At 44.3% G+C, this 12,916-nt stretch overlaps 1 protein-coding gene across 2 annotated transcripts in view; it reads left to right on the top strand.

The window, feature by feature from the left end:
• The first annotated feature begins 275 nt into the window (after positions 1 to 275).
• The window catches only part of RUFY1 (RUN and FYVE domain containing 1), a 59,786-nt gene continuing 47,145 nt past the window's right edge, over positions 276 to 12,916 (top strand). For both annotated transcript variants that reach the window (XM_030316167.1, XM_030316159.1), the window contains exons 1-3: positions 276 to 578; positions 10,970 to 11,143; positions 12,437 to 12,554. In XM_030316167.1, coding sequence (XP_030172027.1) covers positions 293 to 578; positions 10,970 to 11,143; positions 12,437 to 12,554 — 578 coding nt within the window. In that variant the 5' untranslated portion in view covers positions 276 to 292. The remainder of the gene's footprint in view (positions 579 to 10,969; positions 11,144 to 12,436; positions 12,555 to 12,916) is intronic.

Below are 12,916 nucleotides of genomic sequence, written 5' to 3'. Positions count from 1 at the left end.
TATGCCAGCTGGGGGCACCCCAGTTAGGGGAGAAAACATCAGAGTAATTTTTTGGACACAAGTCCTCCCGACTGGTGGGAATAGGGGTGCTTCTATGTTATGATTTGTACTCTCCTGATCCGTTTTAATGTTAAAGAAGGGAAAGGGGGGCAGTGAAGAGGAAGAAGAACTTCGCGAACGGAAAAAAAAAAAAAAACCAAAACCGAGGAGGCAGAGTTGGCTGAAGAGTACCCGCCCGCGCATCCGCCCGCGCCGAGTCCTCCGCCCGTCGCGGCCACGTGATTCAGCTAAGATGGCCGACGGGGAAAGTGGCTGCCTGGCGGGGCGGGAACCGGAGCAGGCGCCGGGACCGGAGCCGGGAGAAGAGTTCGAGATTGTGGACCGAAGCCAGCTGCCTAGCCCTAGCGAGCTGCGGAGCGCGGCCAAGCCGCGGGTGGGGCCGGAGGGCTGGTCGGCGCCCATCCTGACCCTGGCGCGGAAGGCCACCGGCAACCTGTCGGCAAGCTGCGGGAGCGCGCTGCGCGCGGCCGCGGGACTGGGAGGCGCGGACGGAGGCGCGGACGGCGCGGCGCGCGCAGGTAGGCTGCGGAGGGGCGCGCCCCGCGCGCGCCCGCGGGACAGGTGGCTGGCCGTGGAGCCGGGCTGGCGAGGGAGTTAACCTACTTAGCCTGTTAGACGAGTTGTTCACAACCAACCTGTTAGCACGCCCAACTGCTCGTCTGTTTTCTTTATACCGTGCAAGCCAAATCAAAATAGATAACGCGGATTTGGATGGTCTGAGATTGGGCTACTCCCCTAACGAGACTCTTCTAATTGTATTCCCCCAGACAACCTCCTTACTCTCGTTGGTGGACTTCAACAAAATGTACGAGTTTAAGGTAGTCTGTATTTTAAAAGTACTTGAGAACTGAATCCAGTTCTGCTGTCTGCTGTAAACCTCGAAAAGCCTGCCCGGCTCACGCCTCTGGGTGTGACCGCGCATCCCGACTCACTCGGGAGTCAAAGCTCCCAGGAGGAAGTCAGGAGGCGATAGTTCCCTTCGAGCCTAGTCGTCAACTCGCTTTGTGATGGACACAAATCACCCCATTTCCCAGAGTGTGCAGTAGGGATTTTTTGATTCACCCAGTGACCTGTTATAGTCCTTTTCAGCCCTTATTATCTGGAGTAGACTTTGAGCATGTTAGATGAATGAAAATACTAAATGATTATATCATAATATCATTAATATCATTTAAGGGTGTGACTTGGGAAGCCCTATAAAGCCAAGTATTTAGAGCCGTGCTAACCAACAAAGTAACCACTACACACATGTGATGTTTAAATGTTAAATTAAAATTAAAACTTCAGTTCCATCTTCATAGAAAGTGCTGTGGGGCAGTTGACCAAGGACGGTACTGCTAAGAATCCTAATGATGTGCCTTTGAAGTTTCTTGATTCCCTCCTGTCTATCGGTAAATGTGCTGTAGAAGTCATCACTGACACCAACATAGTGAATTGTGAGAATTTCACTAGTTAAGAAAGATTGAGGAGTAAAGTTTAAAAACTGACTTTTTTTGAGATTCTTGCAAGGGAAAGTAGGACTAGAAGGTAATGAGGGAGCCTGTTCAACAATCTAGTTCCCACTAGCTCACTACCTTTGCACACACCTTGGGTTTGTGTCCTTTTAATGTTCATTTTTGAGAGAGAGAGAGACAGCACTCGAGCAGGGCAAGGGCAGAGAGAGAGGGGGACAGAGGATCTGAAGAGGGCTCTGTGTTAGCAGCAGTGTGCCCGATGCGGGGCTCAAACTCACAAACCATGAGATCATGGCATGAGCCGAAGTCCGACACTCAACTGACTAAGCCACCCAGGCGCTCCACACCTGTGACTGTTTGATTGTATACCCAGCCATTGGCGGTTAGTCCCTAAAGTCAAGGCATGAGGTGTTCTGGAGGCATCTGAGATCACATAGCAAGCAAATAATAAAATGTCTGCTGTTCACTGATAAATAAAATGTACCAGTGCCTAAAATAGCATGTAGCACAGAATAATAATAAATACTTGTTGAACAAATGCATATTTGAAAAATACTTGTTTTGTTTGTTTGTTTTTTTTTTAATTTTTTTTTCAATGTTTATTTATTTTTGGGACAGAGAGAGACAGAGCATGAATGGGGGAGGGGCAGAGAGAGAGAGGGAGACACAGAATCGGAAACAGGCTCCAGGCTCTGAGCCATCAGCCCAGAGCCTGACGCGGGGCTCGAACTCCCGGACCGCGAGATCGTGACCTGGTTGAAGTCGGACGCTTAACCGACTGCGCCACCCAGGCGCCCCGAAAAATACTTGTTTTCAATCCATAGTAGTGTTATCAATAATAGCCAACACTTATATTGTGCTTTGTAGATGCCAGGTCTTAGATCTGTACTTGTGTTCATTCATTTAACTTGCATAAAGACCCTAGGTGATAGCAGGACTGACTTCCTGGTGTGCATTAATGCAGACTTTGATCATTGTGGTCATCCAGCTACTCAGAAGTGCCCCGTACTTTAAATTCTTAACATCTTCGTGTGTTTTGTTAAGTGAAGTACGTTGGAACAAAGAAGTATGTAGGGGCCTTGGAGCCGGGCTCGTGTGTGGTCCCCCAGCCTCCCTGGGACAGGTTCTTAGCCACCATAGCCCACTCAGGCTGCTCTGGGGCTTCTTCCTACCCCTCCCTGACCCCACTCCATGACTACTGCTGGTCCAGGGAGGGTTGGGGTTGTGCCCTCCGTATCTCAGGGCAGGACTGAGGGGCCTCTTGCCCACCCAACCAGATACCGACTTCATCTCTGCAGGAAATTGCAATCCCTTAGGACCGCAGGAAGGGGAGATTGACTTCCATACTTCCACCTGTGTAGCTGGCCCCATGTGATTGTCCCCGTTATAAAGAGGGAAACTGAATAAAAGAGAAGTCACTTGACCTATTTAACTTCAAAGTGACAGACCAGGACTTGAACCAAGTCTTGAACCATGCTCTTAGTCACAACACTTAAATGCCTCAATGCCTTTATAAGCAAAATGCCATGGTATACGTGGATTTTTTTTTTTAAATAGCCACATTAAAGAAAATATTAAATAAGTAACTGCCAGCCACTTAGCTCTGGCACCAGTTGGGAACATGGCTTACCAAGGGCTGCAGCGTGGGGAACTGAGTGGCCAGTCCCGGATGTAATAGAATTTGCAGCCATCAGATAGGACAGGAGTGAGGGTAGGGAAAAGGAAATGGACACTGAGCAGCAGGCTCTGCAGAGGCTTCAGAAAAGCAGGTCAGGACAAAACCATGGCCACCCCTTCAGCCAGGGCCAGGCAAGGGCCACCTCATTCATCTCTTTTTCTTTCTTTGATGTGTTTCCACAAGCAGTGAGGGCAGAGCTTTTTCAGAGGAACAGCAAAGGAGCAGAAATTGAATGTGAGCAGCACTCCTGCCAGGGAAAAATTTTTTTGATGATCTAGGTTAAAGGCAAATGTGGATTATTGCAGAATGCTTCAAATACTTGTTTTACAGTGTTATCCCATGTGGGGCCTGTTAGCACAGAATGCCATAGTGATCGTGTAGTTGTCTTGTTTCAGTTCTTTGTTGTTGTTTTTTTAATGTTTATTTTTGAGAGGCAGTTATTTTTGTGGCCTAGTCGGTTTAGCACCCAACTTCGGCTCAGGTCATGATCTCACTGTCCCCATGAGTTCGAGCCCCATGTTGGGCTCTTTGCTGTCAGCACAGAGCCTGCTTTAGATCTTCTGTCCCCTTCTCTCTCTGCCCCTCCCCTGCTTCTTGCACTCTTTCTCTCTCTCAAAAATAAAATAACATTTAAAAAAATAAATGTTTATTTTTGAGAAAGTGTGAGTCGGGGAGGGGCAGAGAGAAAGTGGGACAAAGAATCCAAAGCAGGTTCCACGCTGACAGCAGTGAGCCTGATGCAGGCCTTGAACCCACGAACTGTGAGATTATGACCCGAACCAAAGTCAGACTCAACCGACTGAGCCACCCACGTGCCCCCGGTTCTTTGTTGTTTTAAGTAATAAGTGCAGGTGATACAAAAGAAATCAAACCGTGCAAAAGATCATTCAGTGTAGATAGAGTATGTCCTCCTGCACAGGAACTGTCCCCAGTCCTGTCGTATCTTTCAGTGAGTGGTCATGCATGCTTTCATCTCCCCACACAGTTTTCTCACAAACCACAGGACACACGCCAGGTTCTTCATCTTGCTTGTTCAAGTAATGCCTTCTCCTAATGGACGGGTGACAAAGTATGCATGTTCCTAAGAGTTAACGTGTCCAGCACAATGGCTTGCATGTGGGTACCCAATAAAGAGGGCGCTCTTTCAAAATCTTATAATTATTTACATACATATTTGCCACCGGGCAGGTGGTACGTATTATGCCTTTGTCTGTTCTCTTCCATGGGCAGTTTTATTTTCCACGTGTCAAAATGGCCCTCCACAACTGGTACCACTCCTTCTAGAATGAAGCACAGTAACTTTTTCTACTCCACATTGCTGAACTCAGGTTAGCCCTTGAGATGCTGAGTGAAAATTCCTGACAGTTGGGAAAGTGTCAAAGTTTTCTTCCTCATCACACTGCATTATAAGATCTTTCAAGACACCAAAGGGCTACCCGGAACTCAAATTTATAAAGCATCTACTCACTTCTCTATAACTTAGAGGCCAACAACAAAAAACCCGAAACAGCCCACTCCCCGTTCTGAGTCCTTACTCTCTACACCAAAAGTTACAACAAGGTGCCAGCCATTTGAGCCATTTGTGTCTGGAAGTTGCTTTTTTTTTTCATGCCGCATAGCATAAAGGTATTAAAACACACAAAAAGATTTTTTAGTCAATTTGCAGGCTTTACATAAAAATCCAGATCTCCAGGGGTGCCTGGGTGGCTCAGTCAGTTGAACCTCCGACTTCGGCTCAGGTCGTGATCTCACAGCTTGTGAGTTTGAGCCCCGTGTCGGGCTCTGTGCTGACAGCTCAGAGCCTGGAGCCTGCTTCGGATTCTGTGTCTCCCTCTCTCTCTGCCCCTAACCCACTCGCATTCTGTCTCTGTCTCTCTCAAAAATAAATAAACATTTTAAAAAATTTAAAAATTAAAAAAAAAACAAACATCTCCAGCTGCCTCTGGAGGTTGGGCCACAGGTTCCCTCCAGCTCATATTCCCAGAGCTGCACTCGTTTCTATTCCAGGCCTGGCCCCTGTGCAGGAGTCAAGCTCAGGATCCCTGAACACACCACTTATTTGGCAATTCAGGAAGTGTAGAACTTTGTGATGTTCCATGTGTTGTGCTGATGTGCTGAACTATTATTAATGCAGCTTAGAGAGATGTGACCAGCTTGGCTAGAGTCACAAAGCTATTAAAATTGAGAGATGGAATGGCTCAAAGGGGCGCCTGGTGGCTCAGGTTCTCACGGTTCGTGAGTTTGAGCCCCACATTGGGCTCGTTGCTGTCAGCGCAGTGCCTGCTTCAGATCCTCTGCCCCCCTCTCTCTCTGCCCCTTCCCCATTCGTGCTCTCTATAAAAAATAAACATTTTAAAAAGGAAGAAAAGATCCACTTCACATTTTGCCTAGCTCTCTGACTTGAGCACAAATGGAAACAGGTGAATAATGAAGAGAACAATGGATGGGACCCAGCCATGTACCCAGGAACGGTGACAGGGTTCCAGCTCATATCACCTAAAACACTAGTCTTCACATGTTTTTCTCACATGACCGCCCCCCCCAAAAAAATCTTCAGCTTTTAAAGCTAACATATAAAATTCTTCATCATAATTTTAAAGTTTGTAATATGTTTTCTGGCTTATTGTTAAGTACTTGCTTTTTAAAATAAAAGTGTTACATCATTCTTTAAGTGGTATGTAAATATCTAAATGATTTGATAAGCACTACTGTCCATCTTAAAAATAAATAAGTTATTTGAAAACTTTACATTTTTTTAAAGTTTTTTATTTTTAAGTAATCTCTACACCCAACATGGGGCTTGAACTCACAACCCTGAGATCAAGAGTTGCATTGCTCTTGTGCCTGGGTGGCTCAGTGGATTAAGCGGCGACTCTTGATCTTGGCTCAGGTAATGATCTCATGGTTTTGTGGGTTCAAGCCCCTCATTGGACTCTGTGCACTGGCCTTGGTACCTGCTTCGGATTCTCCCTCTCTCCTCTCTCAGCCCTTCCCCTGCTCTCATTCTGTCTCTCTCAAAATTAATTAAAAAAAGAAAAGAGTTGCATGCTCTAGTGACTGAGCCAGCCAGGCACCCCTGAAAACTGTACATTGTCCCTTTATTCCTTGAACTTGAATTTCCATTTCACTTCCATGTGTTTTTTTTTTTTTAACGTCTATTTATTTTTGAGAGAGAGAGAGAGAGACAGAGCACAAACAGGGGAGGGGCAGAGAGAGAAAGAGAGACACACACACAGAATCTGAGGCAGGATCCAGGCTCTGAGCTGTCAGCACAGAGCCCAACATGGGGCTCAAACCCACAAGCCATGAGATCATGACCTGAACTGGAAGTCAGATGCTTGACAGACTGAGCCACCCAGGTGTCCCATCCATATATATATATTTTTTAATGTTTGTTTATTTAATATTTATTTATTTATTTATCTATCTATCTAGAGAGAATGTGTGAACAGGGGAGGGGCAGAGAGAGAGAGAGAGAGGGAGGGAGAGAGAGAATCTGCACTGACAGAGCCCCATCTGTGGGGCTCAATCTCAGATGAGATCATGACATGAGCCAAAATCAAGAGTTGGGCACTAAACCACCTGAGCCACCCAGGTGCCCCATCCACTTCCATATGTTTTTTAAAATGTTATTGTTCATTCTATCATACATTTCAGAAACAAATGTAAATGAATTAAAATTCAGTAAACTTTTCTTGTGACTAAAGCTCTAAGTGTATAAAATATTTTTCTTCTGGAATGAATTACCATTAAAATAATTAGAAATGCTAAGTTGACAAAAGGATATAATTTCTTGTTATTCTCTAAATGAGCTGGTTTGGTTTTTTGCATTAGCATGTATCTGTAGATGAAAATATGTCATTTACTGATAAAATATGATAGGATTCAGCATCAGTTTTATTCCTGTGTTTTGGTCTTTTATAGATGTGATCCCTGAGAAGCCTGGTTCATATAAAAAGAAATAGAAATGAATAATCTTGTCATAGTAATGTTGTCAAGTTTTTTAATTCCTTCCAAGTTATGTGCCCCAAATCACACTGATCTATTGTCAAAAATTATTTTTTTGTTACTTTTTGTTCAAAGCAAAGGAAAATCACCTGAATTGCAAAGGACGCAACTCAGCCATATTAAAGAAGTTTCTCAAAAAGTTCCTTACTATGATAATCCATAATTATTAGACTTTTTGGAAGTGGCCTGTTTTAGGACCATAGCACCTAGTTAACATTCGAACAATTATTTATAATATTTCTTAAGCTACTTACGCTGAAAAGCATTTGAAACTGTGGTAGGTTTTCTAAAAAGTGTAAGAAACAACTGAAGTACTTGAATTTGTCCATACAGATTTAAAACACTAGCAGTAATAAAATGCTATAAACTGTATATCTAACATTAATTTGGATTGAGCAACCATCACTTTTATTAACATTTCTCACATATTTATTTTAATGGATCTATTGAAAGTAGCACTTGGTACAGTACAAAATAAGTATACATTTGCTTATCTTTTAAACCATTAAACTATTTGTTGCCCTTTTTTGGCTGATGTGCTTATTATTAAATATGGTCACTGGAAGCCAAGAGAATATGGGTCAAAAGACTAGTTCCTTGGGTATTTCCAGACGTTTTTGGTTAAAGCTTGTTTTGCTCTCTTGGATCTCCCCAGATCTTTGGTTTTTACTTTAATTTATTAAATGTATTTTCTGTACTGAGATCTCTTTTTAATTTTTTTATTTAGTAATCTATATCTTAAGCATTTCACAGTGCCTGTGTAAAAATAATAAAACTCTAATAGGATGATATAGAATAAAGGAGACTGATCAGTTACCAAAAAAAGGTTCCCCCCAAAAAAGTTTTTACCAAGGGGTGCCTGGGTGGCTTAGTTAAGCATCCCACTTCAGCTTAGGTCATGATCTCATGGTTTGTGAGTCTGAGCCCCACATCAGGCTCAAACTGTCAGTGCAGACCCTGCTTCCTAGACCTCGGTCTCCTTCTCTCTCTGCCCATCCCCATCTCACTCTCTCTCAAAAATAAGTAAACTTTTTTTTTTTTTAAAGGCTTGCGGTGCCTGGGTCGGTTAAGCAGCTGACTCTTGGGTTCAGCTCAGGTCATAATCTCATGGTTTAGTGAGTTTGAGCCTGACAGTCGCTCGGCGCCGACAGTGTAGAGCCTGCTTGGGATTCTCAGTCTTCCCTCTGTCTCTGACCCTCCCCCACTTGTGCAGTCTCTGCCTCTCTCAAAATAAATAAATTTTAAAAAATAAAAACACATTTTTAAGGCTTTACTAAGACTTATCAAGTGAAAATTATACTTGTAATTCTTTCATTTAGTTACATGTTTAGACCACAACACTCAAAACAGTTGGGGACACCTAGGTGTTGCTTATTTCATTACAGCTTTGCTAATACAACATTTTTTGACAAAAAGACATAGTTTATGTGTACTTCAAATCCAGTTTCATTGAAAACATGGAGCTAGTTTTGGCCTATTTAATTTATGGCACATGTCCATCAAGTTAATGGTATATCCTAGGGAGGAGTATTGAGACTGGATGAGAATAATTACATGTATTTGTAGGGGAAAATTTATAACTTTCTAAATTTGGGATACCCATTAGAGAGCTAGAGACCTTCCCTCTCCCCCAAGACTAGGTTTCCTTAACTAAGTACAATAAAGCAATGAGAGTTTGGAAGCTCTTCATGTTTTGGGTGATTTGATGAATTATCAAAGAAGGCTTCACCTCCATTTGGTGTGTGGGACTTTGTGGACCCCAGGTCAATGCATAAAAAGGAAGATGTGGGATAGGGAGGGAATCTGTATCCAGGGCACAGAGGTTCAAGAGCACTGGCCTCCGGGGTTTCAAAACACACCAGGTTCGGCCACTCACCACTGACAAAATCCAAAGGCCGAGAGACAATGGGTGGTGAAGCAGAAAGGAATTTATTTCCATGAGGCCAACACCGGGAAGACAGTGGACTAGCCTTTCAAAAGCGATTTACAAAGTGCTGAAAATACAGATTTGTGTAAGGAAAATGTGGGACAAAGGCCGGTGAGTACAGACAGGTGGACAGTAAAGGTCAAGTCTATCCTGGTCTTCGAGTCAGTCACGTGGGGTCTTGCTGGCTCAGGGCAGTCCTTATTGCCTGAGGGGGTGGTTTCTGAACGCAGCCTTCTGCCAGAGGTAACATAAGCTGGAAAGAACTTCAATTAGAAAGTACTAAGATCAGAACGGAGGTATTTGAAGCCCTCTTTCAAATCAGGTTGTCCTGTGGAACTGTCACACTTGAGCTGGAAACGGATTTCCTTCAAGCTCCTGGGCTTGCGTAGCCCTGCGCAGGAATCCTGGATATGTATTGTGATTAGAAGACCAGTGTGGTTTACAGAACTGGGCGTGGTACCTTCTTCAGCAGTAAATCTTTACAAATTGCTTCTATGTTTATTGCTCCACTCAGGGTTCTTCCCTCCTCTTAATGAGGTTTTACAATTTTTATTTCCTTTGCCAATCATCCAGTTCATTAAAGTTTTCGAATTTATAAATATAATACATAGGATTCTCTGAAAGTAATTCACGGTCATAATTCATTATGTAGTTCTTTTCAATTTAAGCTATACATGATGTGCTCTTTTAGCTATCTTTATGTTCATATTAATGACCGTGAAATAAAACAGCTATAAAAGATTAATATCACTATTAATTTATACAGATCAATAAGACAGTTCAGGGAGAAACGTAAAAGATTTAGCAGGCAATTCACAGAATACTAGGAGAGGATAAACATGAAAAGCTACTTAACCTCATTGGTAATCAACAGCTGCAAACTAAAACAATACGACTCCCTCGCCCATCCAGTTGTCAAATATTTAAGACTAAATGTTGGCGTGGGTGAGGAGGGACGCGCGCGGCTCTGTTTTTTCTGCCAGGACTCGGTTAATAGCATGGAGTCTACATTTTTAATTTCCAGGATGACAGGTTCCTGGGTATTAGGGGGACACCTGGTAAACATTTGTCATGGATATCTGATACAGCCGACAAACCTTTTTTTACTCTCAAAACAAAGCGACGTTAATGGAGCTGAAATGGAAACGTAGCAGTTCTTTTGATTCTAACGGTTTTACCCACAAATGTAAAACTCGTAATTGTCCAGTAGCTGTGGGCAACAGTTGACGGGCAACAACGAGAATTTGAGTCTGGAACTGAGGGGCAGAGGCCTCCCCGAAGACACTTGGGCTGACACCATGGGAGAAAAGAGCCGGTTCAGTTGGCCTTCTGAACAGGCTGAAGACGAGGGGAACTCTGGCAGAGGATGCAAAATGGCGCCCGTGAGCTTCGTGGGCGTGGCCTCTAGCTGGGCTCGTCCAATTGGAGTGTTCAGGGGCGGAACGCTTCCCCCCCCCCCCCCCCAGCTCGCCTTCTATCTTGGGGCGGGGCTTCCTGGAGTTTGCCCCCTTCCATTGGTCAAAAATGGAATACTGGGTGTGGGAAAGGCCAATCTCGGCAAGTCTTAGTAGGACGGTCGCCTTAGCAACGCGCGGAGCCGCCTGGGAAAGGTCTCGGGAAACTGACCCGCGGCTTAGGCTTCCCGGGTGCATCTATGACCTCCAGGGATCAGAGGCCGTTTGACTGCGAAACCCAGTTATCCGTCCTCCCGCACGTCCGTGCTCAGAACGGATTTCCTGGCCCCGCCTGGACGATCTTCCATCCATTGCCCTGCATCTAAAGTCCTCACCCGGGAACACACTCAGCCCACTAACGAAGCTGTCCCTGTTTGTGCCCCAACAGCTTCCAAGTGCCAGATGATGGAGGAGCGTGCCAACTTGATGCACATGATGAAACTCAGCGTCAAAGTCTTGCTCCAGTCTGCCCTGAGCCTGGGCCGCAGCCTGGATGCGGACCATGCCCCCTTGCAGCAATTCTTTGTAGTGATGGAGCACTGCCTCAAACACGGGCTGAAAGGTGAGCCTGAGGGGGGGCGTTCGGGGGCGTGGAAATTCGGGCTAGCTGTTTGCTCAGCAGGCATTCATCAGTGCCAAACATTGTTCTTGGTGCTTGGGATAACAGCAGTGTACAAAACCGACAAGCGTCCCTGCCCTCAATAAGTGACATTTAGAGCAGCACTGTCTGGTAGGTCAGCTACATGTGCAATTTTTACTGTTCTGCTAGTCACGTTTAAAAAAAAAAAGTGAAAATAAACAGGTGAAATTAATTTTAAGAACATACTTTTTGTCCCCAGTATATCCAAAATATGATTTTTACACACAATATTTAAAAGCCTTATTAATGAGATTTTTATATTATTCTTTTTTATACTAAGGCTTAAAAACCCATTGTGTTTTACATCTCGATTGCACTGGCTACACTTCAAGTGCTCAGTAGCACATGTGGCCACTGACTACCTCTGACAGCACAGTTCTAGAGGACCAGACAGTAAAGGCAGAAACAAACTTAATTACAAAATGCTACAAATTCAAGGAAGCAACATGGGTTTCTACTAGAGTGAGAGGGGAAGGCCTTGCTGGGGAACTATGAGCTGAGACCCAAAAGAGAGTTAGCCGTGCAGAGATTTGGGGCAAGAGCATTCCTGAGGGAGAAAAAAACAGGTGCAGAAGTCTTGAGTGAGACCAAGCTTGTTTTGAGGAAGATACCAGAGGGCTCAGAGGGAGAGTGCGGGGAGATGAGGTCAGGGAAATAGATTGGGGGGTGGGGGAAGGCTGGATGGTGTAGACCTTTATAGGTCACATGAGGAGTTGGATTTTATTCCAACTGTATCTGGAGGATTTTAAGCAAGGGAAAACATGACCTGACTTACATTTTTAAAACAACTTCCACGTGTTTGAACAGATTGTAAGGGTGGGGAGCCGACCGTATTGGGAGCAAGAAGACCCATTAGAAGATTATTGGCAGCGGGTCAGATGAGGGACGGTGGGGATAATTTGAGCATTGATTTTGACATCAGGTAGGAGGGAGAAAGGGGAAGGCTTTCTACAAGCAATACAGATATGAGATACTTGTTTTATTTCATGGGCAGTAAATACTTGGAGTAAGAACATAGTCGGGATATCAGAGAAACCTTGTCACCAGAGGAAGGGAGAGCTCGTTTGTTACCTGGCATCTGAGTCCCTGAGACTAAATCAGGATTAAGTAGTAGAGTCGTGCATTGTCTGTTTGGCTTTTGGGAGAGAGACAGTGGACACCTGAAGACATTTTGCAACCTGTTCTTATAAATAACACTTTTGTTTTCCCTTTTAGTCAAGAAGAGTTTTATTGGCCAAAATAAATCTTTCTTTGGTCCTTTGGAGCTGGTGGAGAAACTTTGTCCAGAAGCATCAGATATAGCCACCAGTGTCAGAAATCTGCCAGAATTAAAGTGAGTGAGAACCAGTTACACTGACTTAATGTTAAAAACAAAAACAAAAACAAAAAAAACCCTTGTATTTACCCATTTCTCAACTACTTGCTGATAAAACTTTTTCTAATTCAGAACAAATTGTAGCATGAGCCACACTCTACTTAAACTTCAGTTCCAGCCCTGATGCTCATAATCCTCAAGATCTTCAGCAAGATTTGCCCCTCCCTGAGCCTCAGTTCCCTTATCTTTCAAATGGGGTTTGAAAGATTCCTGCTTGTCACACAAGGTCACGTAGTTTGAAAGATGTGGTGGGGCACCTGGCTGGCTCAGTAGAGCATGCAACTCTTGAGTTCAAGCGCCATGTTGGGTGTAGCGATTAC

This window comes from Lynx canadensis, chromosome A1 (assembly GCF_007474595.2).
Source record: "Lynx canadensis isolate LIC74 chromosome A1, mLynCan4.pri.v2, whole genome shotgun sequence".
NCBI lineage: Eukaryota > Metazoa > Chordata > Mammalia > Carnivora > Felidae > Lynx > Lynx canadensis.
Note: the sequence above shows the minus strand (reverse complement) of the source record. Positions and strands in the feature narration are given on the sequence as shown.